The sequence below is a fragment of the Solanum stenotomum genome, chromosome 11 (assembly GCF_019186545.1).
Source record: "Solanum stenotomum isolate F172 chromosome 11, ASM1918654v1, whole genome shotgun sequence".
NCBI lineage: Eukaryota > Viridiplantae > Streptophyta > Magnoliopsida > Solanales > Solanaceae > Solanum > Solanum stenotomum.
The window spans coordinates 52671746-52699527 of NC_064292.1; the positions used below are offsets into that span (position 1 = coordinate 52671746).

The 27782-nt window shown below is 33.8% G+C and overlaps 1 protein-coding gene and 1 pseudogene across 1 annotated transcript; both read left to right on the forward strand.

The window, feature by feature from the left end:
• Positions 1-12473: 12473 nt before the first annotated feature.
• On the forward strand, positions 12474-16516 carry LOC125846065 (endoribonuclease Dicer homolog 2-like; annotated as a pseudogene).
• A 1521-nt stretch (positions 16517-18037) lies between these two features.
• LOC125846128 (endoribonuclease Dicer homolog 2-like) lies at positions 18038-27438 on the forward strand. Its single transcript, XM_049525574.1, has 23 exons — positions 18038-18148; positions 18523-18603; positions 18701-18878; positions 19120-19233; positions 19363-19497; positions 19627-19711; positions 19829-19893; positions 20061-20201; positions 20504-20632; positions 20731-20827; positions 20944-21043; positions 21372-21549; positions 21631-21791; positions 22074-22292; positions 22399-22628; positions 22705-22979; positions 23065-23492; positions 23582-23652; positions 23723-23910; positions 24029-24238; positions 24729-25139; positions 26257-26535; positions 26651-27438. The coding sequence occupies exons 2-23, from the start codon at positions 18533-18535 to the stop codon at positions 26999-27001; spliced, it is 4116 nt and encodes a 1371-aa protein (XP_049381531.1). The 5' UTR covers positions 18038-18148; positions 18523-18532; the 3' UTR covers positions 27002-27438.
• The last annotated feature ends 344 nt before the right edge of the window (positions 27439-27782 follow it).

A 27782-nucleotide genomic window follows, 5' to 3' on the forward strand; every position in this document is an offset into this window, starting at 1 on the left:
GATGAATACATGTTTGCTCTCATGGACATATATGGAACTAGTTTGAAGATCCTATGGCTGAACAGAAGTTGGTCAAACAAACTGGATTTGTTAAAGACTATCAGAATGAGTTTGAAAAGATCATGCTTGCCAGAATATGCCATTAGTGGTGTCATTACTAGACTCAAGCCTGAGATAGGCTATACTGTCAAGAACCACATACCATTTTCACTTCCTTAAGCCTACCAGCTAGCAAGAAACACTGAAGCTCAGGTTAACGCCCAGCTAAAGATAACTAGACCATCCTCTTTTGTTGGTGGTTCTCAATACAAAGAAAGCTCATACAACCCTTCTCCTAAGGGAACTAGTTCCAAAAGAGATTTTAGGCATGGTAAGAGGGAAGTTTCTCTAAATCTTAACAGGAACAATAACAGAAGACTAACCTCTGCTGAGATGAATGAGAGGAGACAAAAGGGTTGTGTTTTTTCTGTGAGGAGAAACTTTTCCCTAGGCCCAAGTGCAAGGGGTCCAAATCCTTGTACTTGCTGGAAGTGGAGGAAAAAGAAGAAATTATTGAAGAGGGAGTGGTGGATATACCTGCCCCTAAGCCAGGAAAAGAGAAAGAGCCAGGGAAAGTTTGTGAGATCTCAATCTATGCTCTACATGGCATTCCCACTTTCCATACTCTAAGAGTGGAAGGGTAGTGCCAACAGAGAACTTTATACATATTTATTGATCCAAGGAGTTCACACAACTTTATGGATAAAGGACTTACAAGGGAACTCCAAGGAAACATTCAAGCCGTCAGAACTCATGTTATCAATGTGGCAGATGGGGATGATAGGCAAACCAAGAAGCTATGTAAAATATTTTCATAGATGATAGATAAATTGACTTACACCGATGATTTCTTACTGATACATCTCAGATCTTGTGACATGATCTTAGGGGTACAATGATTGCTTTATTTGGGAGATATTAAGTTGAACTTTCAAGAGTTAACTTTAGGTTATATTTACCAAGGTCATGAATGTGTGTTGAAGGGTCATGTGGACAAAGTGAGAATTGTGGAGACCAAAAGGTTGGAAAAAATTGCAAACGAGGGTGCCCAATTATTCATGATCAGAGTAGTGCCATTGGAGGAAAAAGGGGAATTGGGAGCAACTACACCCAAGAAAATTGTGTTTCTTACTCAAGAGTATCCTGAGTTGTTTGCTGAGCCAAATGGGTTACCCCATTTAAGAGAGCCATTTGATCACAAAATACCATTAGAGGTAGGAAGCAACCCTGTGAACTTGAGGCCATATAGATACTCATCTTTACAGAAGGATATAATTGAGAAGTTGATAAGAGACATATTGGAGCAAGGCATTGTGCAGCCAAGTTGTAGTTCTTCTGCTTCACCAGTGATTCTGGTTGGCAAAAAAATGGGGAGTCGGAGGCTATGTGTGGACTATAGGGGTCTCAACAATGTGAAAATTAAAGATAAATTACCCACTCCCATCATAGAAGAGCTATTAGAAGAATTGGGAGGTTCAAAGATCTACTCTAAAATAGATCTTATAATAGATTATCATCAGATCAGGATGACCAATGAAGATATTGCCAAAACAACTTTTAGAACACACGAAGGTCACTATGAGTATTTAGTGATGCCATTTGGGTTGTCCAATGCTCTATCATATTTTCAAAGTCTAATTAATTATGTCTTCAGAGAGCATTTAAGGAAGTTCATATTGGTGTTTTTTTATGACATTTTGGTGTTCAGTTAGAATTTATCTGAATATTTGGTTCATCTTAAGACAATATTTGACTTGCTAATGAAGCACAAGCTTTGTGTGAGACAAGCTAAGTGTTCATTTGGGGCTAGTAAAGTGGAATACTTAAGGCATGTGATATGTGCTAATGGGGTATCTACTGATCTTAAGAAAATTGTTGCAGTTAAGAAATGGCCTAAACCCAAAAATGTGAAGGAGCTAGGGGGCTCTTAGGATTAGCAAGGTATTACAGGAAGTTCATTGAGCATTATGTGATAAACAACAAGCCACTAACTGATTTATTAAAGAAAGATGAGTTTCAATGGTTTGAAAGGGCCACTCAAGCTATGGAGGAACTGAAAGAAGCACTAACTTCAGCACATGTCCTTGCCTTACTTAATAATTGTGTTGTTTTTGTTGTAGAAATAGATGCTTGTGACTATGGAATTAGAGTTGTCCTAATGCAAGAGGGCCACCCTATTGTTTACCTCAGCAAAGGTCTTTCCATGAGACATCAAGAGTTGTCTGTGTATGATAAAGAGCTATTGGCTCTAGTTCTAGCTGTTACTAAATGGGCTCAGTATTTGATGGCAAGAAGTTCATTGTGAGGACTGAAGCCTTCTGAAGTTTTTATTAGATCAAAAGCTTCATACAAATTCTCAAATGAAATGGATTGCCAAGCTGATGCAATTTCACTTTGAAATGGAGTATAAAAAGGAAAGGGAGAACAAGGTAGCAGATTCTTTGTCCAAAGTACAAATAGGAGAGGTAGCATCAATAATGTTAACTAATGGGGTCAGTGAGCTGTTCGAAAAGATAAAAAACAGTTGGGAGAGGGATCCTCTTACCAAAGCCATTCTGGTTAAGGTAGTATCACAAGAGGAAAGACACAAGGAATTCACATTTGCGAATGAACAACTAATGAGGAAGGGTAAGTTGGTAGTAGATGATGAACCAACTTTGAAGAAGGAGATCCTCCTCATCTGGAATGAAAAACCTGTGGGAGGTCACTCAGGAATTGAGAACACTTACAAAAGGATCTCAAATCTTTTTTACTGGAAGGGACTGAAGGAAGATGTAACTATGTTTATAAGGCAGTGTGCAACCTGTCAGAGGAGCAAATATAATAGTGTTGCTTATTCAGGCCTTCTCCAACCATTAAAAATACCATCTGTTACTTGGGTAGCATAAGCATGGACTTCATAGATGGGTTGCCAAGGTCTAAGGGCAAAACAACTATATTAGTTGTTGTTGATAGACTTACAAAGTATGGGCATTTCCTTAGCATTAACCATCCTTACACGGCCACTTCTGTAGCTCAACTGTACTTGGATCAGGTCTATAAACTCCATAGAATGCCTGAAAACATCATCAGTGACAGGGATCTTATATTCATGATCAAAGTCTGGCAGGAACTATTTGTAATGCAAGGGGTTACATTGAGCACATCTCTTGCTTATCATCCTCAAGCAAATGGACAAACAGAAGTACTCAATAGAACTCTTGAGACATATTTGAGTTGTTTTTGTGATGAAAGTTAGAAGGATTGGGCCAGCTATTTGTCCCTGGTAGAATGGTGGTATAACACCCACCTTCCACTCAATAATCCAAACAACTCCTTTTAAGGCTCTTTATGGACAACCACCACCTCTTCATATTCTCTATGTTCTTGGGGATTCTGCGGATGAGGAGGTGGATATAAGTTTGATAACTAGAGAATTTAAGGTAGGGTTGCTCAAATTCCACATAATTAGAGCTCAACAAAAAATGGTTTCTATGGCCAATCAACACAGAACCGATAGGCAGTTTGAAGAGGGAGATTAGGTGTACCTAAAGAGCCAACCTTACATGCAACTCACTATCTCTAACCATACCTTTTCGAAGTTGTCAGCTAAATACTATGGCCCTTACCAAATACTACAAAGGATTGGTCCAGTTGCCTACAAGTTGTCTCTACTATCTCAAGTAATTGCCCATCATACATTCAATGTATCTCAATTGAAGCCTTGCCCTGCTTTGACAACAAATTTTAATCATCCTCTAATAGTTGATATGACATCTCTTAATTGTGTGCAACCTCAGAAATATTGGAAAGAAAGATGATAAAAAGGGGAAACAAGGCAATTTCTCAAGTTCTTATTCACTGGGAACAAATGTCAAGAGACGATGCAACCGGGGAAGACTACTTTACCATGAAGCTGAGGTTTCCTCAATTCCTTTCTTGAGGACAAGAAGGTTTTTAAGGAATGGGGAATGATGCAAGAATAAAGTCGGAAGCTGGATAAGCTAGTACTGAGTGGTTGAGGGGTTGCACCTAGCCGTTAAGTTGGTTAGGATTTCATTTGAGAAAAATAGTTTCATATTATCAGTTTAGTCCAATAGGTTTTAAAAGTCATTTTATGTTATTGTCGAAATTGCCCTTAATGTTTGCGTGATTGGACACTTTAGGTCCAATGTTGGGCAATCACTTTTCATACTATCACCAAGGAGTGTCTTGGCTATTTAAGCATTGTAATGGTTTTTTTTTTGCAGCTATGAAAAGAATTGTTTAGCTAAATAGAGAACAACTTGTCCTTTACTCTTTTAATAATTTTATTATTATTATTTAAAATTTCGTAAGAATAAATTCAAAAAATGTTTTATTTGTGATTATATTTGAAAATTGATACTATTGGTTTGATTTTGGTTTTACTAAAAAACAACCACAAAACTAATCAAATCGAATCGATAAATTAGATATATAAATTTTATAATTATTTATATATTATTCATAAATAAAATATAAATATTTTGTTAAATTAATTAACTCAAGTCTTTAACTTTACATTTTCTCAAGCTCAACACTTAAATTTTAGCCCAACTATTACAATCCTAGTCCAAGTCCATCAAAATCTTTTACTTTAGTCTTTATATACCCTACCTCACATAAGATATATAGTCACATTTTCTCTTATCTGAATCACTTTGTTTGTGTTATAATAATTCTGGTATTGCTTAATTGAACCGATAATAGCTTTCATGTGGATTGTTCATGTACTAGGCAGTGGCGTAGGCACATGTATGCCAGGGTGTCCAATTGGACACCCTTCGTCCAAAAAAAATACCGCATATACAAGTAAAATTATATACGAAGTGATTAAATAACATATTTTGGACATCCTTGGCATAATAGCTTGTTATAGCCTAGTGATTTAAGATATCTTGAATGTATGTTTCGACATCTTTAATGAGTCAGTGCTCACGTGTTCAAATCTCACATGGAACAATATATTTCCCTTTTTAAAAAGAACTTTTGTTATTTAATTTTTGGACCCTCTTCCTGAAATTCCTTGCTCCGCCACTGGTACTAGGTGTTCGTGTCTATTGAGATACATATGTCCTCAAAAAGTTTATTACTTTCAAATTGAAAAAAATTAGAAAAACCGAACCAAACCGAGCCAAATCGACAATAACCAAAATCGACGTTTATTTTTTTCGTTTAGTTTGGTTTGGTTTTAGAAATTTAAAAAACCAACTAGGTTTGTTTGGTTTTGATTTTAACCAATAACCGATCCAAATCAAATCACCAACACCCCTAATTTTAGTTACCAATTTTTTTTTTTTTTAAAAAGGTTATTTTAGTTATTGAGATATTTTAGAATTTTTGAATTTTAAATTACACAAAATATGTATTTCACGATAGCTATTTAAAGACTCTCACTACTTAATAAAATTATTAAAAGCTACAAATAATCATTTTTCAATCTATTCTTTTTGCTGTCCTTTTTTCAGAAACACATGAGCTATCAAACAACATTATGATAGTCAAAATATATCCATTATAAGTCAGCATTGATGTCATTTTTGGATCAACGACTATTATTAATTATGATCTTATTTTCACATATAAAAAGTAAAATATACTCCAATTGTTCCAATTCATGTGACTTACTTTCTTTCTTAGTCAGTTTTAAAAAAAATGACACATTTCTATATTAAATAACAATTTAACCATAAAATGTCTACTTTACCCTTAATGAAATGATTTACGGTCACACAAATTTCTATCATTCACTTTGGACTACAAATTTTAAAAGTCTTCCTTTATCTCTTAAACTTCGTGCCGAGTCAAACTACCTCACATAAAATGGGACGGAGGGAGTACACGTTTGTTTAGGTCACTGTGTCACATAATTAAACTCGTTTATGACAAATTCATAATTATACCGTATTAAAAACGATTTACACCAAGTAATTAATAATAATAATTTAATTATTGTTAAATATATTTTTAGAGGTAATTTATTAGTAACAATTACATTTTAATTATAACTCTTTGTAAATGCTATTAAAGTCTATAATGACATTGAATCTAATAACATATTACATCAATCTAATATGTGTTGGGTTTTAGCAAAGGTGTGAATGGGAAATAAGAAGAGAAAATGGAAAAAGTGGGGGAGCCAATTTAGAAGGAAAATGAAAAGGCATTTCAAATGAAATGTATTTGAAGGTGAAAAGTCATTTCTCCCAGATTGATAGAAGAAAGGAAATTGTTGTTCTTATATTAGGAAACACTTCTTTTAGTTCTTAAAGGGTTAAGAAGAAGGTGCCCCTCGCGCCGTCATCGTCGCTCGCTCGACCTCGGATTTGGATTTGGCAAATGATGTGATTGTTAATATTTTTGGACAAATTTTATTTAATCAATCTTATTAATTGATGTCCTTTCTCTTATAAATTAATTCAGAATGTTAGTTAAATAATAAAATTAATTTCGCATAACGAAATTTATTTGAAATTCGCGTGTAACGGTAAAAAACGTTCTGAAGGGACCTGTTCCTTCAGAAAAGACGTTACTTTTCCCAAAAATACACAACGTTCTGGAAAGACACCATTGTCCGAACAGACACGTTCCTTGTTATAATTGGCTATAAATAAGAGGTTTTTCCCGTTTTTCATTCACTGAAAATTTTTCCTCTCTGCATACATTTTCTTACATAAACAAAATTGTCGATCGACTAAGTCTGTGTGTGCTCTCGTTGTTATTCTTGCATTCGCTGAAATTAGTGACGTTTGAGGTACCGCTACTTCTCTAATAGTTAATCCGTTTTTTCTTGGAAGGAATTAATCTGTAACCTCAGGGTACTTGCGGGGATTAAATTTCTTAAGGAAACATAGTGGGTTCTGTGAATTCGAATTATTATTTCTATATGTTTCATCTTCTTTTTTCTATTTCTATTTTTTGACTAATATATGTATAACAATTTTTCACCGAATGAATTTTGAATAAGTCCCTGACCACAAAGTGACTCTGCCTGATTATCTTGTGTCCATAAAAAGACTAGACTTATAATTATATTGGTCCATTATTTTTGGTAGAAAGCTCCAAAGAGCGTCTTTTTTCGTATTTAGATAGAGACCCTTAGGGATCGTTTGGTGTGAGGGATAATACCATATAGTCCCGGAATTAAATTATAGTATCGCTTATTTTGTTGTTTGATTGGCAAGTTCGGGATAACTTATCCCGGGATTAATAATTAGTACCGGGATAAGTTATCCCTCTCTTTGGGTGGTATAGTAATCCCGGGATAACTTATCCCGGGATAAAATAGGTAAATGACAAAAATGTCTCTTTCAACCCTTTTGTTATATCACTTTTTACATTAATGAAAGGCATTTTTGTAAACAAATAAATTGTTCTTAAAATTTATTATTTTGAATACAACAAACCAAACACTCAATAAAAAATAATCTCAACACAACTTATCCCATCATAACTAATCCCATCATAACTAATCCCAACATAACTTATTCCAACATTACTTATCCCATCATAACTCATTTTCAAACCAAACGACCCCTTAATGTACATCAGCAAAAGACGTCACAACATTGTGGTCCTACATGTCTCTCTAGAATATGACTTGTTTCATATTGGCCTTTCATATTTTTTTTGTCTATATATAATAATATAAACCTAACTCATATAAACTAAAAAAAATTGAGTGTTAATAACACTTTACACATTATAAATTACTACTAGCTATCATGGAATTGATCGTCCACATTACAATTAAGGTAGCTCTCAAAGTTATGCCGTTACCGAAGAAATCGTATCACTACTAACGTCAATGAACATGAAGCTCCTTCGACATTAGCACCAAATACAACTATAAACGCATCAGCAGATCTTGAACTTCAGAATGTCTAAAAAAATAAGAATGTCATCAAAATTCTCAAGTAAGCAAAAATCATTGGTTTTATTCTAGAACTCATTATGTGGCTGGTCATGTACTCTAGGTACATATCTTATATTTATGTGTGCATTTTTTTCATGTACTCTAGGTACATATCTTGTTTTTTTTGTTTGTTTGTTTATTTTTCATTTTAAGCTTGATTTTCATATTTAATGGTGTAGTAAATCAATAGTTATAATTTGTTCAATTTCAAGTTTTCAACTTATATATACTTATAAAATAGATAATTATGACTTTTAAAAATTACTTTGATATAATTTGATATTTAGTAAATGACACTCTTCGATTTTTATTGCAAAGAAAAACTTATTATAAGAACTATTATTAAGTTTTTTTGGAGCTACATATATATAATTTTCTTGTTGAAGCTACATATATAACTTCTTTTTATCTCCAAAATAAATAAATTATATGTTATGTTGAAATATAGTCATCGAAAAATTTGGCAGTGTTCACATGTGATCTATCAAGAGCAGCAAATTAAATTAAGCATTCTTTCTGTTTGACTAATGTACTTTGTAAAACAATTTTATTGTTGATACGCGGTCGCCCTATTTTACTTTTTAATGTGAGATATTTAATTTAGCACGAATTCAGATTTAGTCGGGCTTTAATATGGATATCAGACGTCGGGTGGAAAATCAAAATTTTAAAAAAATAAATAAATTATTGAGTCAGCAGAGACGAAATCAAAAGTTGAAGTTGATTTATTTGAAATTTGAAATTAATAATTTATACATATTTAATAAATATTTTATTATAAATTCAAAATTTAAATCGAAATTACTAAGTTCGATCAAATTCATAACCGGTCTAACGCTGAATTTTATTTTTGGCCCTCTTTTTTCTTTTGTGCAGGGACAAGGAAATAACTACGTACCTACCAAAGTAAACATCACAAGTGAAAAATCTATTATTATTTAGGGAAAATTGTATATAATAGCACATTATTAATTCAAATTAAATGCTATAAATATAGTTTGATTTAATTGTACCTCATAGCAAACTGTTGCTATTTCACCTCTCTCCTGGTGAATCTCGCTCGCCACTCTCGTTCTCTCCCTCACCTCTCTCATTTTTTATACAAACGCAAGTATATAAAGTGCGTTTGTGTTTGTATAAAGCGAGAGAAAATTGTATATATACATCTATTTTCGTTCTCCTTTCTCCCCTCTCACAGATCTCGCTCGCCACTCTCCCAGATCTCACTCTCTCACTCGCCTCTCTCACTTTATACAAAAACGCAAATGTATAAAATGCGTGAAAATTGTATATATACATACATTTTTGTTCCCCTCTCTCCCCTCTCCCAGATCTCGCTCGTCACTCTCCCAGATCTCGCTCGCTCACTCGCCTCTCTCAATTTATACAATTGATCTTTTTGTATATGTATACCAAAGTAGATTATACAACTGCTTTCTTTTGTATATGTATAGCGAAATATACATATTTATGTTTGCTATGGAGCGCAATTATACAAATTTTGCTATAGCATACAAATATGAATTTTGTGTTTGCTATATGTGAAAGTTGCTCTATTATTTATTCTATTTTTGTAACAAAGTGAATTTAATTTATGTATTTGTCTTATATTTAATGAAAAAAAAAAAAACAGCTGAGTTTTGGCAAATAAATTATATTATATGTATCACGTCAGAACAGTATTATACTTTTATGTTCTTTGGTTTGTGAATTATTGTATTTTCAGTTAAATCAGTTTTTGTTGCTTAACAATCCGTATAAGGGAAATAGTAACTCATACTTTTAGATATATCTGTTTTATCTTGAGAGAAAAAGTAATTTATAATCTCGAATATAATGAGAGAATTAAATTTCTTAAGGACACATAATAAATTTTGTAGTCTTGAATATTTTATATATAATTTTTTTTCAAATGATGTTCTTAAATTTAATTATTTTAAGAAATTAAACTTTTACTTACATTATTTAGGAAGTAGTTAATTTTTCGAAATTTAAATAGATAAAAAAAATTGGCATGTGCGAAAAATATTGACACGTGTAAATAAAATTACATTATTATTTAAATTATAAATATGTAATGACTAGATTATGATAATCTTTGTGATCTTTGACCAAAACTATTTAAATTAAATAAAGTTCTTATAAGTAATACAATATACAATAGAGTAACTTTAACATATAGCAAACACAAAAATCATATTTGTATGCTATAGCTAGGGGTGTGCATTCGGTTTTTCGGTTTGGATTTTTGGTTTTTGATTTTGTAAAAGTGTAACCCAATCTGATCCAAAATAAATTTGGTTTGATTTGGTTTTCCTCTATTCGGTTCGGCTTTTTTCGGTTTGGTTATTCGGTTATGTCAATAATTAATAACATATATAACCAAAGTAATAATAGTTAATCACTTAAATATACTTTCTAATATAAATCATAAGTAAAACTTAAAACACAATACTTATAAGTATACCTATTATAGATGTAATTCAAACATAAAATATAAACGTAATCATCATGAAAGACAATAATCAAAAAGGGACAAAAGTGGTTAACTCCAACTTAATTCTAAGCCTAAACATTATATATAAAATTCGATTTTTTTTGGTTTTTTGGTTTTTATTTTTTAAAATCCAAAACCAACCAAAAAATCAAACAAAGTAATTTATTAATCCAAAAAACCAATCCAAATTAAAATTCGGTTTGATTTGGTTGGTTATTCGGTTTAATCCGAATAGTGCACACCCCTAGCTATAGCTATAATTTGCATAATTGCGCTGCATAACAAACATAAATATGAATATTTCTCTATACATATACAAAAAAAACAGTTGTATATAATATGCTTTTGTTTCAGTATACATATACAAAAGATAAATTGTATAATTTGTATTTGTATAAAGCGAGAAAGAGAGAAAGGCAAAAGAGAACTGGGCAGTGGAATATTTGTATTGTATAATTATAAGTGTATAGGACAACGATATATGTATTTGCATGTATATATACAATTTTCTCTCGCTTTATAAAAACAGAAATGCAATTTATACATTTCTGTTTGTATAAGCGAGAGAGGCGAGGGAGAGACTAGCGAGCGAGAACTGGGAGAGTGGAGAGCGAGATCTGGGAGAGGGAAGAGAAGGGAAGGAAAATATATGTATATATACAATGTTCTCTCGATTTACACAAACACAAACGCATTTTATACATTTGCGTTTGTATAAAAAGCGAGAGAGGCGAGGGAGAGAACGAGAGTGGCGAGCGAGATTCACCAGGAGAGAGGCGAAATAGCAACAGTTTGCTATGGGGTACAATAAAATCAAACTATGTTTATAGCATTTAATTTGAATTAATAGTTTGCTATTATATACAATTTTCCCTATACAATATGCAGTCCATCTTTTTTTTAAAAAATTCACACAATAATAATAACGTACTTTCCTTAAATTACAATCTTGAAAAATTTATATTACATACTTTTGTGAAGAAAGGATAAAAAATCAGTCAAATAAATTTAATTTTACAAAAAGTTTCTTCTTTTGGTTTTTAGCTAGAAGACAATTTTATTTTGAACTTTTTAAAAATATTTAATATTTTATATTGTTTTTAGTCTTGGTAGTAGAATTCATATAGTAAATGACATAAATACCCTTCTCATTATCATAAATTTCCATAGGTAGAAGAAGAAATTCAATTGGTATTACATATATCCTCAAGGGTAATGTAGGAAAAAAAATAAAGGTATATATTAGTTATTATATTCACTCTAGCCAGTGAGGTTTCTTTGTTATAAAGATTACTTTTTTATGCATTTTTAAAAATAAATTTTTGATTATATGTGCTTTATGTATGATCACATTTTCTTGGAGAATTTTATGTTTTTGCTATTCAACTCTTAGCCAATGAGGTTTCCTTCAAAGGACTTGATATACCTTCAACATTGGCGATATCGAGTTGATATATCTGTCGTTATAAAAGTCGGTCATATATATTCATAACGTTACACAAATGGTCTAGATATACATACTCTTTTTTTCGGCTAACGGAAGTGAAAGAGTTGATTTTACATTTAATTTTTTATAATCCAAGGTATGTTAGACCATTCTTGCAAAGTTCATGAATATATTTGATCTTCTCACACATGAATTTTTTTTTTGTCTTATTTAATTTATTGACTAATCAAAAAAAATTAAAATGGTTTTTTTATTTTCATTAGTCGAAAAGGATATACATATGAGCCATTTTTTTAACTAAGTGGTATATCAGCTGTAACTCGCAAAGTTGAGAGGTATATCCGATGTTTCCCTTTTCATAAAGATCACTCTTTTCTGCATTTTGAAACTAGTGTTTACATGTGGGGTTAAATAGTTGATTATATGTGCTTTTACTTACAAAATCTTGTTTTTTTTTTCTCTTAGTTTGATTTGTAAACTTCTCTTTATGTATGATCACTTGTTTTTCATTTTCTTGGAGAGTTTTTTGTTTCATCTTTGTATTTTGGTTCAATGATTATGTAGATAACATATCGATGGCGCGAGCTAAAGATGTCGTCTGTGGAAACCAACAACTCTCTGTTGATCCTTTGCCTTTTGCAAGAAGGTTAAAATCTTTACACTGATTGAAAAAACTCTTAAAATATTTACATTGATTGAAAAAAGAGTTTTTATTCGAAAAAAATTGAACTTTTGTAATGAATGTGTTGATTTTGTAATGTAGTTATCAGTTGGAAGCCTTAGAGGCTGCATTAAAGCAGACCACAATTGTTTACTTGGAGACTGGTTCTGGAAAGACCTTGATTGCTATTATGCTTCTTAGAAGTTATGCTTACCTTCTTCGAAAACCATCTCCTTACATAGCTTTTCTTGGTTCCAACTGTTGTTTTGGTGTCTCAGGTATACACTTAAACTTTCTCTCTTGTTTAGTGTAAGCAAAAGCGCGCTTAAGTCCTGAAGTGAGGTGTTGAGTGCTTTGACTCCCTTTATGTGTGCTTCAGTGTTGTCATTAAGGCTCTAAGACTTATTGAAGAGGCGAAGACGCTAAACTATTGCTATTTGATCACTTTATAGTAAAAACAATCGATTTCTTTGTTCATATATTTGTATGTTTTCTCCATTTGTCTTTTCTCAATAAAGCTCATGTTTTATTTGCTCATTGCGCTTAAAGCCCCAACAAATCTTCGAGCTTTTTGTCTAAAGATGGAACTGTTTTTTCCCATTAGTTGTCTGATGGTTTGAGTTTGTTGTCCTGTTTGAGGTCCAAAACAGTACACAGCAGGACATGCTTCTGTGGTTCAGTCACAGAGTAGGAAAATACAGAATAAAATTGTTGAAGAATTTCGAAAGGGTGTGGTAAGTCCAATTTTTAGTTTATTTTTGCTTTTTGGATTGTTTCTGAAGATTTGAAGTCCGTTATATATCCATGCAAATGCTGCAGGTGAACATTATTGTCGCGACATCTATTCTTGAAGAAGGCTTGGATGTGCAAAGTTGCAACCTTGTCATTCGATTTGATCCCTCAGCTACTGTTTGTAGCTATATACAATCTCATGGACGAGCTCGAATGCAGAACTCCGACTTTCTTCTGATGGTCAAAAGGTATATTTGTGCAATGATAAAATTTGGAAGATTTGATTATTATGGACTGATCATTTCTCATTTTGACTCAATCGTAGCGGGGATGATTCAACTCTTACTCGAATGCAAAACTTTATGGCTAGTGGGGAGATGATGCGGCAAGAATCATTACGTCATGCTTCTATTCCATGTTCACCTTTAGATGATGAAATGTATGATGAGCCTTGCTACAAAGTCGAAAGCACAGGAGCAATTGTTACCCTCAATTCTAGCGTATTGTTGTTATACTTCTGAAGAGGTGACTATAGTTTTGATGACTTTTATCATCTCTTTACTCGTTACATGTAAAAATAATTTGTGATACTTTTTATCTATCTATCTATCTCTTTCTCTTCAGATTCGACGGTGTCAGGGGTTTCAAGTCAGTGTATTCAGAATTCTTCTTGACCGTGGTTCTGCAGTGTATTGGTGTTAGAGGTTTCAAGTCAGTGTATTGGTTCTGCAGTTTCCGATTATCTTTTGCTCCCATCTGTGGGTACATCCCCTGAAATAAACTGGAAATGTGTGAATTCTTTGCTGTTTCCGTCACAAGTTCTTGGGGATAAGCATATGGATTGGTGTTCTACACAAGATCGTAAGCGCAGTGTGAACACCAAAACTGGGGTGGTATGTAGCTGCCTGTTGGAGAATTCATTAGTCTTTACACCTCATAATGGCAATATACACTGAATTACCGGTGTTTTAGATAATTTGGATTGCAACTCATTGTTTGAATATGAGAACTAGAGAATCCAGTACTTACCGTGAATACTACAAAAAATGGTATGCGTAATTAGCTTCTGATTTCCTGGTTCACATTCACCATACATGATCTTTTGGTTTCAAGATATTATGGTGTGCGCGTTTTACAGGCAAGGGATCAAACTATGCTTTGAAGAACCACTTCTTAAGGGAAAATGTATTTCGAAAGTGCACAATTACCTTCAGAGAAGCATAACTCAGAAGGCTAAAGGTTTGATCATTTGGTTCTCATTTTGCTATAATGTTTACGAATTACGCATGATCACTTAGCTTTGGTCTCCTTTGCAGATTCAACTGATTCATCTATTGAGTTGCCTCCTGAACTTTGTTTAGTTATCATGTCACCTGTCTCTATTTCTACCCTTTATACGTATTCATTTGTTCCTTCGATCATGCATCGGATTGAGTCCTTGGTTATGGCCTCACACTTGAATAGTATGCTTTTGGATGACTGCAAACTAAACGTTTTCATCCCAACCGCTAAGGTATGTGCTGCTATGATCTTATCTCATATCTTTGAACTTCATACATACAATCACGCTCAAGTTTCCATCAGTAGGCTAGTGTTCTCACAACTTACTTCTTGTTTTATTATTTTAGGTTTTGGAAGCAGTGACAACAAGGAAATGCCTCGAGAAGTTTCATTTGGAATCACTTGATACACTTGGAGACGCATTTCTCAAATATGCTGTCAGTACACAACTGTTCAAGACTTACGAAAATCATCATGAGGATTTTCTGTGTTAAAAAAAGTAAAATCATTTCCAATGCTGCACTGTGCAAGCTTGGATGTGCTCGTAAAATACCGGTAGGTATTACTTGGTGATCTTTTTGTTGGGTTCATTTGGAGTTTGGGTAGTATCAACTCCATATCACTAATAAATACCTTTTGATTACAGGGATTTATCCGTAATGAACCAATCAATCTTCGAGCATGGATCATTCCTGGTGATAGTTCTCAAGTTCACAGCTTCAACGAAGAGTTCATGACGTCTTCAGATAAAATATATAGTAAGATAAAACAGAATATCAGAAGTAAGAGAGTAGCTGATGTGATTGAGGCACTAATAGGTGCCTACCTCAGCTCTGGCGGGGAAGTAGTCGCTTTATCATTAATGAAATGGCTAGGGATGGACATCGATTTTGTTGATTCACCGATTCAAAGGCACTTCCCCCTTGAATGCTGAGAAGCTAGTCAATGTCCGGTACTTTGAAACCCTGCTACATTACAAGCTACATGATCATTCTCTGCTTGTTGAAGCTCTAACTCACGGATCTTACGTGCTACCTGAGATTCCACGATGCTATAAGGTTATTCTTGACTATAAATCATTATCTGTCTCACTCTCTTTGCATCGTACTCTAAGTTCAACATTCTTATTCCTATCATCGTTCAGGTAGAAAAAGGGAACAACTCGCGAAAAAGTCATAGTATTTGTGCCTTTTTGCTGATATGATCACCTGGTTATGCAGAGGTTAGAATTTCTCGGAGATGCAGTGCTAGATTATGTTGTTACAACACATCTTTATTTCAAATATCCGGGACTGTCTCCAGGACTAATAACAGATTTGAGGTTTGCCTCGGTTAACAACGAATGTTATGCTCAATCTGCAGTTAAGGCTAGCCTGCACAAGCACATTCTTCATGCCTCGCCAGATCTGCAGAGGCAGATATGTAATACTATTGAGGATTTCAAGAACTTGAACCTTGTGTCCACGTTCGGATGGGAGGCTGAACTACTTTCCCAAAGGTATTGCATACTTGCCTAAAAAAAACAACGAAAAACTAAGCCAATTTGATTTTGATTACGCGTTTTAACTTGTTTTCCTTTGTGGTTCTCTATAGGTACTTGCAGATGTTATCGAGTCTTTTGCTCGTGCGATCTTTGTTGATTCTGGCTTCAACAAAGATACTACATTTCAGAGCATACAACCACTTTTAGAACCGTTAGTTACACCTCAGACACTAAAACCCCATCCAGTAAAAGAGTTAAGTGAACTATGTAACCAGAAAGGTTGTGTAAAGAAGAAGGATGTCGTCTCTCGTGACAATGGTGTAGCATATATTACAGTAGACGTTGATGCAAATGACGTTACTCACAAGAGCACGTTCTCGGGACGAGACAAAATCATGGCCAAGAAAGTTGCTTGCAAAAATGTGCTCAAGTCTCTCAAAGAATGTTCATACAATGCATAGCATAATTTGCAGAAATGCTTAGTTTTTAAGCTTCATTTAGGTTGTTTGCTTTGATTGTTAGCTATAAATTTGTTGTAATGTACTATTGGATTCATTGCTTTCATGTTAACAATGTCGTCTCGATAAAATTAGTGTCGTAAAGCAAAATTTCAACAAAAGATTTAGCTTTTCCTAAATGTTAGTATCGCGTATCTTTTTTTGTCATGTTTGATGATTATACTATATGATTGTCTTACTAAGGCAAAAAACATGTGATTTCACCTGATGATATTAGTATTGTTTATCTTAGTAAGGGTAGTTTTAGACTTAATAAGATATTCGTCGTTTGTTGAATCTTGTGCTAATAAAATTAGAAATCACTTCCATAACAATTAACTTTAGAATGTTTTATTTCTCTTCAACGCTTTAAAATGAGCTAGAAGGGTTTTCTTAAAGCAGAAATTATTTTCCAATACACAAATTTTTAGTAATTTACTTTAAAATTTAAAAGTATTTTTATTATTATAAGGTAGGTAGTCTTTATTTATTTATTTTTCATTTTTTGACAATTTTTTATATTATCTAGCCAAAATTTGAGTGCATAAAGGATAAACAGAACTAGTGATTGCTTAATAGTATGATTAATATACATATACTTAAGAAGTAATTGAAATTTCATGACTTCCAAAAGGTTCGATATGTCCGTCGTATTAAGACATTCATCTATTCGAAATCATGAATTCGTTGATGTTTCTTAGATCTATCTCTTTATAATAGGACATTCAGCTTATCAAAATTAATGAATTAAAAATGTTCATTCAATACTACTAGTATAATTACAATATTGACTTAGTGGTAACAAGAAATTGTTTGATATATAAAAATTTTAGTAATACAATTAATAATATCAAAATTATTTTTATTGGTGTGTTTGGTTAATAAATATGTTCTAGACAGTTGTTTGTCCATTTGTTATTTTCTTGGGACCAAGTTTTCCCTTTCAACATCAAAAAAGAAAAAGAAATTTTCCACTAGTGAGTATTGACAATTGATTCCTTGGAGACTAAGGTTTCAACAGTTCTCTCCACATCACTGAAAAATAGTTCGGAGATTACTCACTTAATATTTAATTTATTTTTATTTATCTACATATAATATTATTTGTAAATTTGAATATGTACAATAAAAATTAAATTAATTTTTATATCAAATATTTAATGTAATTTCTGTCTATTATATAATCTTTAATATTTTGAATGCATTGATACAAATGTTTTTTTCAGTCTTAAAAGTATTTTTTTTAAAAGAATTAGTTAAACACAATTAGCTAACCAAAAACACTTATCAAATAATTAGTCAAATACAAAATACTTTTTCAAAAAAATTATCTTAAAAAAATACTTCTAAAAATAAGCAGAGAGTCTAAATTGGATTCCTGTATAATAAGCCAAGAGATTGTGTCTTTTGGTCACTTCTTTCTCTTTCATTGAAAAAAGATTGTTATACTACTTTTGCTTTTCTCTAAGGGGGTGGGGTGGGGTGGCGGGGGTTGCAGTATTTTTCTTCTAATTATATAAGCTAATAAATAAACTCTTTCTGTCATCACTGAACACTGAAAAACACTCAAAAGTTATTGCAATTCAACTCTAGTCAGTAAGTTTTTCATAAAGATTACTCTTTTTTGCATTTTTATGAAAAGGGTGTTTAAATCTTTGATTATATGTTCTTGTACTTACAAAAATCTAGTATTTTTTTCTAATTTGATATGTGTACTTTTCTTTGACACTGGTATGTCACCTGGTTGTTTTCTGTTATACTTTGTTGGTGTCTTTATGCTTATTTGGTCTAATGATAACAAATCAAAGGAGTCAGTTGACTATTTTTGTGTTTGTTTTTCATAAAGATCACTCTTTTATGCATTTTCTTGAAATGGTAAAAAAAGGTGTGTAGATAAAATAGGCTGGTTGTCATTTTCTTGGAGGGTTTGTGTTTCATTTTTAGTTTTGTTTTGTCTGATGTAAATGTAGAGAACAATCAATGGAGCCAACAGATGTTGCAGTCTCTGAAAACCAACACCTTTCTGCTGACCCTTTGCCTTTTGCAAGAAGGTTGGCATCTTACATTTATTTTCTCTTTTAATTGAATTAGAAAAAAACAATTGATTTAATGAACTTTTGTAATGTATATGTTGATTTTGTTATGTAGCTATCAGTTGGAAGCCCTTGAGATTGCATTAAAGCAGAACACAATTGTTTACTTGGAGACCGGTTCTGGAAAGACCTTGATTGCAATTATGCTTCTTAGAAGCTATGCTTACCTTCTTCGAAAGCCTTCTCGGTACATAGCTGTTTTCTTGGTCCCGACTGTTGTTCTAGTGACTCAGGTAGTACTTATAGCTTCTCAATCTAGTCCCTTAAAATTCATCATCTTAATGTGTATATTTTTATGAATGGATGTATCCACTAATTTCTATCCCGTCTAAAGATTGTAGAACTGTTTTTTCCCAATTAGTTTTCTCATGTTTTACAGTTTGTTATATGTTTGAGGGGTTGCTTGGTTTAAGATCCAGAGCTATCTATTTGACTTGTCATAATGTTGTTGATCTGTGATTTGATAATTACAAGCAAGGAGATGCTCTGATGATGCATACCGACTTAAAAGTGGGCAAATATTGTGGAAAAATGGGTGTTGATTATTGGAATGCAGCTACGTGGCAACAACAAGTGGACGATCATGAGGTGTGTATGAACCATATTTTATCTTCAGTGATAAATTATAAACCGTTGTTTGAGTTGGCAGCGAATAGGCGTTGTATATATATTACTTGGATGCGTCATAAGTAATCACTGCAGGGTTTCGTCTTTCAGGTACTTGTTATGATACCGGCAATACTACATGCTGCTTTGAGGCACAGCTTTTTACAAATGGACATGATAAAAGTTATAATATTTGATGAGTGTCACAATGCACGAGGCAAGCACCCCTATGCCAGCATAATGATGGTACATTGTTTGTGCTTAAGATTATATTTTCTGAAGTAGTGCAATTTCTTCATATGGACAATCCTGCTTGAACATGTCTTGGTATGGTGCTTGAACAATTCTTATCTTAGAGGGTTAATTTTCTTTCAGGAATTTTATCATCACCAGTTAACCCGTGAGAACGCACAACTTCCAAGAATATTTGGGATGACTGCTTCCCCTATAAAGTCTAAAGGTTGGCTATATTTGATCTTATATCTTTGGGCATCTTTTGGGATGTTTCTGCATCATACTGTTAAAGAACTGGTTATCTCACTTTCTCTAGATTCTCATGTTTATACTTTTTATGCAGCTTCTAGCACGGCAGATAGTTATTGGCAAAAGATTCGTGACCTCGAGAATCTCATGCATTCCAAGGTTCTCTCAATTAATCTTCTTGTAATTCAGAGAAGGAAACTGTGCAAGCCTGAAACTTTTAGCTCTTGGATGATTGTCATATCGTTTTTATATGCAGAAAGTCATAAACACTCATTTAGATATATATTTTCCGTTCCTCTAATTGTGATCTCCCTTTGCAAATGAAGGTACACACGTGTAGCAGTGAATCTGTTCTGGCGGAGTATATCCCATTTTCAAATCCAAAGCTGAAAATATATGAACATGTGGATATTCCTTGCACATTGTTTCATACATTAGTTCATGACCTGGAAAGGTTGAAAGAAAAGGTAAACATCAATTCCATAGCCAATGGATTTTGTCTTTCTACTTTGCAGATTGTTCACGCAAACCATTCGTCCTGCTCTAAAGATATCAATTATCATTAAGCTTATGTTTGACTCTTTCCTTCTCTATAATTGTGTGCAACCAGAAAACAGAAAGTTCCTTGAAAGAATACCAAGACTACTAACTAAACCTTAATTTATCCTTATAGTAGCGATTGGGGCAATCACGTTAGCTTGTTCAACATATGGGTCAGACATTTTTACTCTTCCAATTTTAGTTGTTTTAACTTCTCTTATCATCGCAGCATGAATGTTCTATTTCACAGTCAAATCTGTCTTTTATGAGAGATGGATCTGCAAGAAGACATTTATCAGAACTTCATTCGAATTTCTTATTTTGTTTGAGTGAGATGGGTGCTTGGCTGGCTTTCAAGGTAAATTTTGTTCCTTGCTGGTTCCAAAATAAACAAAATAAACGTTTTGGCCTTGATCATTTTCCTAACATGACTTCATATTGAATTTGGTGGCCAAGTCCTGTGAAGAAAATGATTTATGTTCGTCGGACGATGCATGTGTTAGAGATTTCTGTTTGACTGCATCTAAGATTTTCTCGGCTCGCTTACCTTCTGGTATCACAGTTAGCAGCATCCATTTTCTTTTCTCTCTGAATTGTAAGATTGTTTTTTGATTTCCTTCTGCTATATGTCTCTCTCACTCACTCGCTCACTCATCCCTGTAAACATAGGACCACATTGGTCAATTGGAGGTGATATTCAGGCTAATGTGGATGCTGGATATTTGTCATCCAAAGTTAATTGTCTTCTAGAGTCTCTTCTCGAGTACAGGTGAGAGCAGTTGAATAATGAATCTACTAATTAGTCAAAAGCTTTAATGCCAGTTCAATCTATTGGATGTTTGGAAAACAAATAGAAAAAAGAGAAGTGGTCGGTTAGATTCTTTAAACATTTTGTGTCTGCGAGAGACTCCTTTGAAGAAGGAAGGTTATCTTTTTGTTTCCCTGGGCGAAATGGACCTGCCTGCTTATTTCGGTCCTAACATGAACTTCCCCTAGGGTTTGATGTGTACAGTTTCTGAGATTATCCATTCTGCTGTTGGGAAATCAGATTCTATATTTAGTGATTTACTTACAAACAATCTTATCGTTGGTAACAGGGACCGAAAGAATTTAAGATGCATCATATTTGTTGAGAGAATTATTACAGCCATTGTTCTTCGGTCTCTATTGAATGAGTTGCTTCCGGAACGAACTGGTTGGAGAACTGAGGTCACAACAGGGCGTATTTCTATGGTCAAACAAAATAAAATTGTTGAAGAATTTCGCAAGGGGTTGGTAAGTCTAAAATTCTTTTTTTTTTGGCTTTCTAGATAGTTTCTGAAGATTTGAAGTCTGATATCCATGAAAACATTGCAGGTGAACATTATTGTAGCGACATCGATTCTTGAAGAGGGCTTGGATGTTCAAAGTTGCAACCTCATCATTAGATTTGATCCCCCAACTACTGTTTGTAGCTTTATACAATCACGTGGAAGAGCTCGAATGCAAAACTCCGACTTTCTTCTGATGGTCAGAAAGTATGTTTTGTCTATCTATTATAATAATTGATACTATGAATAGTTTTCAGAGTCCTGTCATTATTGTTTTTGGTGTATTATTTACTGAAACATTCTATTTCTGTTGTTGCCGCTTGCTATTACACTGTTGCTATAAAAAGATTAAATGAATTTTTTTTAAAAGAATCTAACAGACAAACAATTACTTTAGCTCTTGACATTTTGTGCAAGTATCAATGATAAAATTTGGAAGATTCGACTATAACAATGGACTGATCATTCTCATTTTGACTCATATCCTAGAGGAGATGATGCAACCCTTACTCGCATGCAAAACTATATGGCTAGTGGGGAGATAATGCGGCAAGAATCATTACTCCATGCTTCTATTCCGTGCTCACTTCTATATGATGAATTGCATGATGAGCCTTGCTACAAAGTTGAAAGCACAGGAGCAGTTGTCACCCTCAGTTCTAGCGTGTCATTGTTATACTTCTATTGCTCAAGGCTACCGTCGGATGGGTTTGTACTCTGCATATTCTCTTGCTATGTGTTAAGGATTCTTGTATCTTCGAGTATTTCATGTGTTAAATATTGCATTATGGCCTGACATTCAATTCAATTGTAGGTACTTTAAACCCAATCCTACGTGTGAGATTGATGAGGAAACAGGAACCTGCACACTACAACTTCCCAAAAGCTCGCCACTGCAAGGAATTATTAGCGTACAGGGGGATAGAAAAATATTGAAGCAACTTGCATGCCTGGAAGCTTGTAAAAAACTTCATCGTGTGGGTGCCTTGACTGACAATCTTGTTCCTGATATCGTGGAGGAAGAAACCATCAACAAAGAATTGGGTAATTCTAACATCGTTTATCTGATGTAATTTTTTTAGACTGTGGTACTTGACTTCTAACCTATTATATTGTGCAGAATGTAAAATAAAAATTGTTGAAGAATCATTATACTATCCATCAGAATTTGTTAGTCATTGCGGCAATGAGTCAGAAGCAGTGTACTACTGCTACCTAGTTGAGTTGCAACATGACTCTTACAACGATTTCCAGCTTCATGGGATTATACTTGCTGTTAGGACAAAGCTCAAGTGTGATGATGAAATATTGGCATTTGACTTGGACATTGATAGGAGGGGACGCTTGCAAGTTCAACTTAATTATAGTAAAGTTGTTATATTTACTTCTGAAGAGGTGACTATAATTTTGATGGCTTTTAGCATCTTTTTACTCGTTACCTGTAAAAATGGTTGGTGATACTTTTTATCTCTCTCTCCAGATTCGACGATGTCAGAGGTTTCAAGTCAGTGTCTTCAGAGTTCTTCGTGACCGTGATCTGAGTAAACTGCAGGATGTTTTGGCTGCTGTTCAATCACCTATTGGTTCTTCAGTTTCCGATTATCTGTTGCTCCCATCTGTGGGTACACCCCCTGAGATAAATTGGAAATGTGTGAATTTTTTGCTGTTTCCGTCTCAAGTTCTTCGGGATAAGCATATGAATTGGTGTTCTACTCAAGGTCGCAAACGCAATGTGAACACCATAACTGGGGTGGTATGTAGCTGCATGTTGGAGAACTCATTAGTATGTACACCTCATAATGGGCATATATACTGCATAAACGGTTTTTTGGATAATTTGGATTGCAACTCATTAATGGGTGTGAGAACTGAAGAATCTATTACCTACAGAGAACACTTCAAAAAGGGGTTTGTACAATTAGCTTCTGATTTCCTGGTGCACCTTTAAAATATATCATAGTTTGGTTTCAAAATACTAAGTAAGGTGTGGTTTACAGGTATGGGATCAACATATGCTTTGAAGAAGAACCACTTCTTAGGGGAAAAAATATTTCTAAGAAAGCTAAAGGTTTGATAATATGGTTCTCCTTTTATTATAATGCTTATCTATGATCACTTAGCTTTGGCCTCCTTTGCAGATTCATCTGTCGAATTGCCTCCTGAACTTTGTTCCCTCATCATCTCACCTCTCTCTATTTCTACCCTTAATACCTATTCATATGTTCCTTTGATTATGCATCGGATTGAGTCCTTGATTATGGCCTCAAAGTTGAAAAGAATGCATTTGGATCACTGCACACTGAATGTTCTTATTCCAACCGCCAAGGTTTGTGCTGCTATGATCTCATCTCAGATCTTTGCTCTAATTACATCAGTCTTTCTTAAGCTGTGAGCTTCATACATACTCTTGTTCCCACAACTTACTCCTTGTTTTATTATTTTAGATTTTGGAAGCATTGACAACGAAGAATTGCCTTGAGAAGTTTCATTTGGAATCACTTGAGACACTTGGGGACTCTTTTCTCAAATATGCTGCCAGTATACAGCTGTTCAAGACTTATGGAAATGATCATCAGGGTCTTCTCACCGTTAAGAGAAAACAAATCATTTCCAATGCTGCACTATGCAGGCTTGGATGTGCTCGTAAAATACCGGTAGGTATTCCTTAGTGTTCAACTCCATGTCTCTATTAATCATGGGTGACTTGTATTTTTCTTTTTGATGTCTCATTGATGACTAAGTACAACCAAGGGATATTTGCTCATACACTTTGATCAAAGATCCGATATTGACTGTTATTCATGCCTACCATCTAAAAGTTGTCGACTCTTGCATATAAACATTCTCTACTTCCCGTCCTTGCCCACACAACTGTTTACTGTTTGTTATGATGGAAATTAGTAGTTATTCATATTTATAAAACATGCATATTTCGTCAATGCATCAATTGGAGTGCATTTATTTTAAGGACATGTCAATTTTGAGTGAGTGCTTTCGAATACTTGTATTTAAAGAGTTCCTACAGTTCCTTAATATTTTATTGGTTTAACTGCATAGTTTTGTGCTTGCTGGATGCAAATGCTATCTGAATTCTTTTTCTTTTTTCTTCTTTTGGTTTTCTTCAGTAAATTCCTTTGATTACAGGGATTTATCCGTAATGAGCCATTCAATCTTAAAGCATGGATCATTCCTGGTGATAATTCTCAAGTTCACAGCTTCGACGAAGAGTTCCTAACGTCCTCAGATAAAATGTATAGTAGGGTAAAACAGAAGATTAAAAGTAAGAGAGTGGCTGATGTGGTCGAGGCACTAATAGGTGCCTACCTCAGCTCGGGTGGGGAAGTAGCGGCTTTCTCATTTATGAAATGGCTTGGGGTGGACATTAATTTTGTTGATGCACCTATTTCAAGGCACTTTCCCATGAAGGCTGAGAAGCCAGTTAACGTCAGATACTTAGAATCCCTGCTACATTACAAGTTCAATAATCCTTCTCTGCTTGTTGAAGCGCTAACTCATGGATCTTACATGCTACCTGAGATTCCACGATGCTATCAGGTTATTACCGTAAATAAATATTATCCATCTTAATGTTGTTAAATACTGTTGGGTTTTCCACAATGCTATCAACTTATTCTCGTAAATAAATATTATCATCTTAATGTTGTATTGTTGTTAAATACTGTTGGGTTTAAGTAAGGTATGAATTGGGAAATGAGATTTGGCTTTTAAAAAAAAAGAGAATTGGGAAATGTAGGGGAACTAAGTGAAGGGAAAATGATTTGATGTCCTTATATTAGGAAACACTTAAAGGGTTAAGTAGAAGATGTCCCCTCACGCTGTTGTCGCTTGGCTTGGCCTCGGCAAATGATTTGATTGATAATTTTTTTGACAAAATTTATTTATCAGTCTCTTAATTAACTTCCTTTTTCTTAGTATTAATTCACTGAATTCTTAACGGAATTAACTTGAAATTCATGGAATTGCATGTTCCTTCCGAACAGACATTTCCTTTCCCAAAAGACACCATGCATGTTCTGAACAAGTGAGTTCGCACCTATCATTAGCTATAAATAGAGAGGTTTCCTCTCAGTTTTCTGTATCGAATTTTCTCATGTTTTTACATACATTTTCTTACAAACAAAATAGAGTCTCTGTGATTTTGTTGTTGACTTTAAGTTTGCTGAAGTTATTGAAGTGTGAGGCACCGCTACTTCTTTAACATGTATATATGTTTCATCCTGGGAAGAAATAATCTACAACAAGTACAGTGAGGGGATTAAATTGCTCACAGTGAATCCCTTGGACTTGGATATTTTCTTTCTTTTCATCTTAACAATATTTCTGGTTTACTATTCTGAATACAACAGATATCAAATACTTGGATCTATATTTTGCAGTTTATTAAAATATAATATTGCCTAGAATCTAGATTGGGAAGTTGTGAACCTGAACATTTCATTAACCTAAGGCTGCATACATAGCATTTGATGGTTCTTCTTACTGCTGCTAGTGTCAAGGAAAAAAGTGTTTTCTTTTATTCATTCAAGGAAGTTTCATGGCTTTTTATAGTGATAACATGAATCCTGATATATATGATTTTTGAAGAGGTTTCTTATCCTAAGATAACTCTCTTGATTCAAATGTTGATATATATGATCACCTGACTTTGCAGCGCTTGGAATTTCTTGGAGATGCAGTGCTAGATTATGTTGTTACAACACATCTCTATTTCCAATATCCAGGACTAACTCCGGGACTAATTACTGATTTGAGGTCTGCCTCGGTAAACAATGAATGTTATGCTCTATCTGCAGTTAAGGCTTGCCTGCACAAGCACATTCTTCATGACTCGCAAGATCTGCTAAGGCATATATTTAGTACTGTTGAGGATTTCAAGAAATTGGACCTTGTGTCCACATTCGGATGGGAGGTTGAAGCTACTTTCCCAAAGGTATTGTATACTTACCTCAAAAGTTAAGACATAGAAGAAAAAGTTACTGAAAGGTCTTTATCTTAAGCCAATTTGTTACGAGTTTCAACTTGTTTTCCTTTGTGGTTCTCTATAGGTGCTTGCAGATCTTATTGAGTCCCTTGCTGGTGCGATCTTTGTTGATTCTGGTTTCAACGAAGACACTACATTTCAGAGCATACGACCTCTTTTGGAACCGTTGATTACACCTCAAACACTAAAACTCCATCCAGCAAGAGAGTTAAGTGAACTATGTGACCAGAAAGGTTATATAAAGAAGAAGAATGTCGACTTTCGTGAGAATGGTATAGTATATATTACAGTAGAGGTTGAAGCAAATGGTGCTATTCACAAGGGGACACACTCGGGACGAAACGAAAAAATTGCCACGAAGGTGGCTAGCAAAAAAGTGCTCAAGTCTCTCAAAGAATATCCATACAATGCATAGCAGTAGTTGTTTCTTTCTGCTACTTAAGTTTGACAAAATTCTAGGATATTGGTTTTGATTCTCAGTTTTAAAAATTGGGAAAAAGGACAAATATACCTCTATGCCCCTGCCGTCTAAAAATTAGAGCATATATATCCTTCACTCTAACAGAAGATCAAATAGGGACACCTGACGCAATTTTATCCGTCGATTCGATATTTAATAAATATTGGGTCGGTGGATAAGATTATGACACGTGTATATCTGTTAGTATAAAAAGTATATATGTTTTAGTTTTTGGATGACAAGGAACATCAATGTCCAAAAGTATGACGGAGGGTATCTGGATATCATATATGATAGTATGAGGGTATATTTGTCATTTTTCCTTTAAAACTTTATTGTAATGTACTATTGGATTAATTGTTATTAATAAAAATGCTCTTTTTATGTACCAATAAGAATGATAATCCTTTTTTATATTGAAACTTCTTTAGAGCTTGTCTTCAATCATAAATAGCTTTCATATGATATGATTGTAGGCATGTTACAATAAAAAATATTTGATTTCATATGATGATATTATTATTTATCTTGACAAGATATTAGCCATCTGTTGAATCTAGTGCTCACGAAAATTAGGAATTGCTTCTTCAACAACTATTTTTAGAAAAGAATGTCATAATCTCTCTCTTTAACGCTTTAAAGTGAGTTGGAAAGCTTTTCTTTTAAGGCAAAAATTTGAATAATTTACTTTAAAGTTTTAAAATTAGTATTATTATTACAGGTTAGGTAGTCTTTA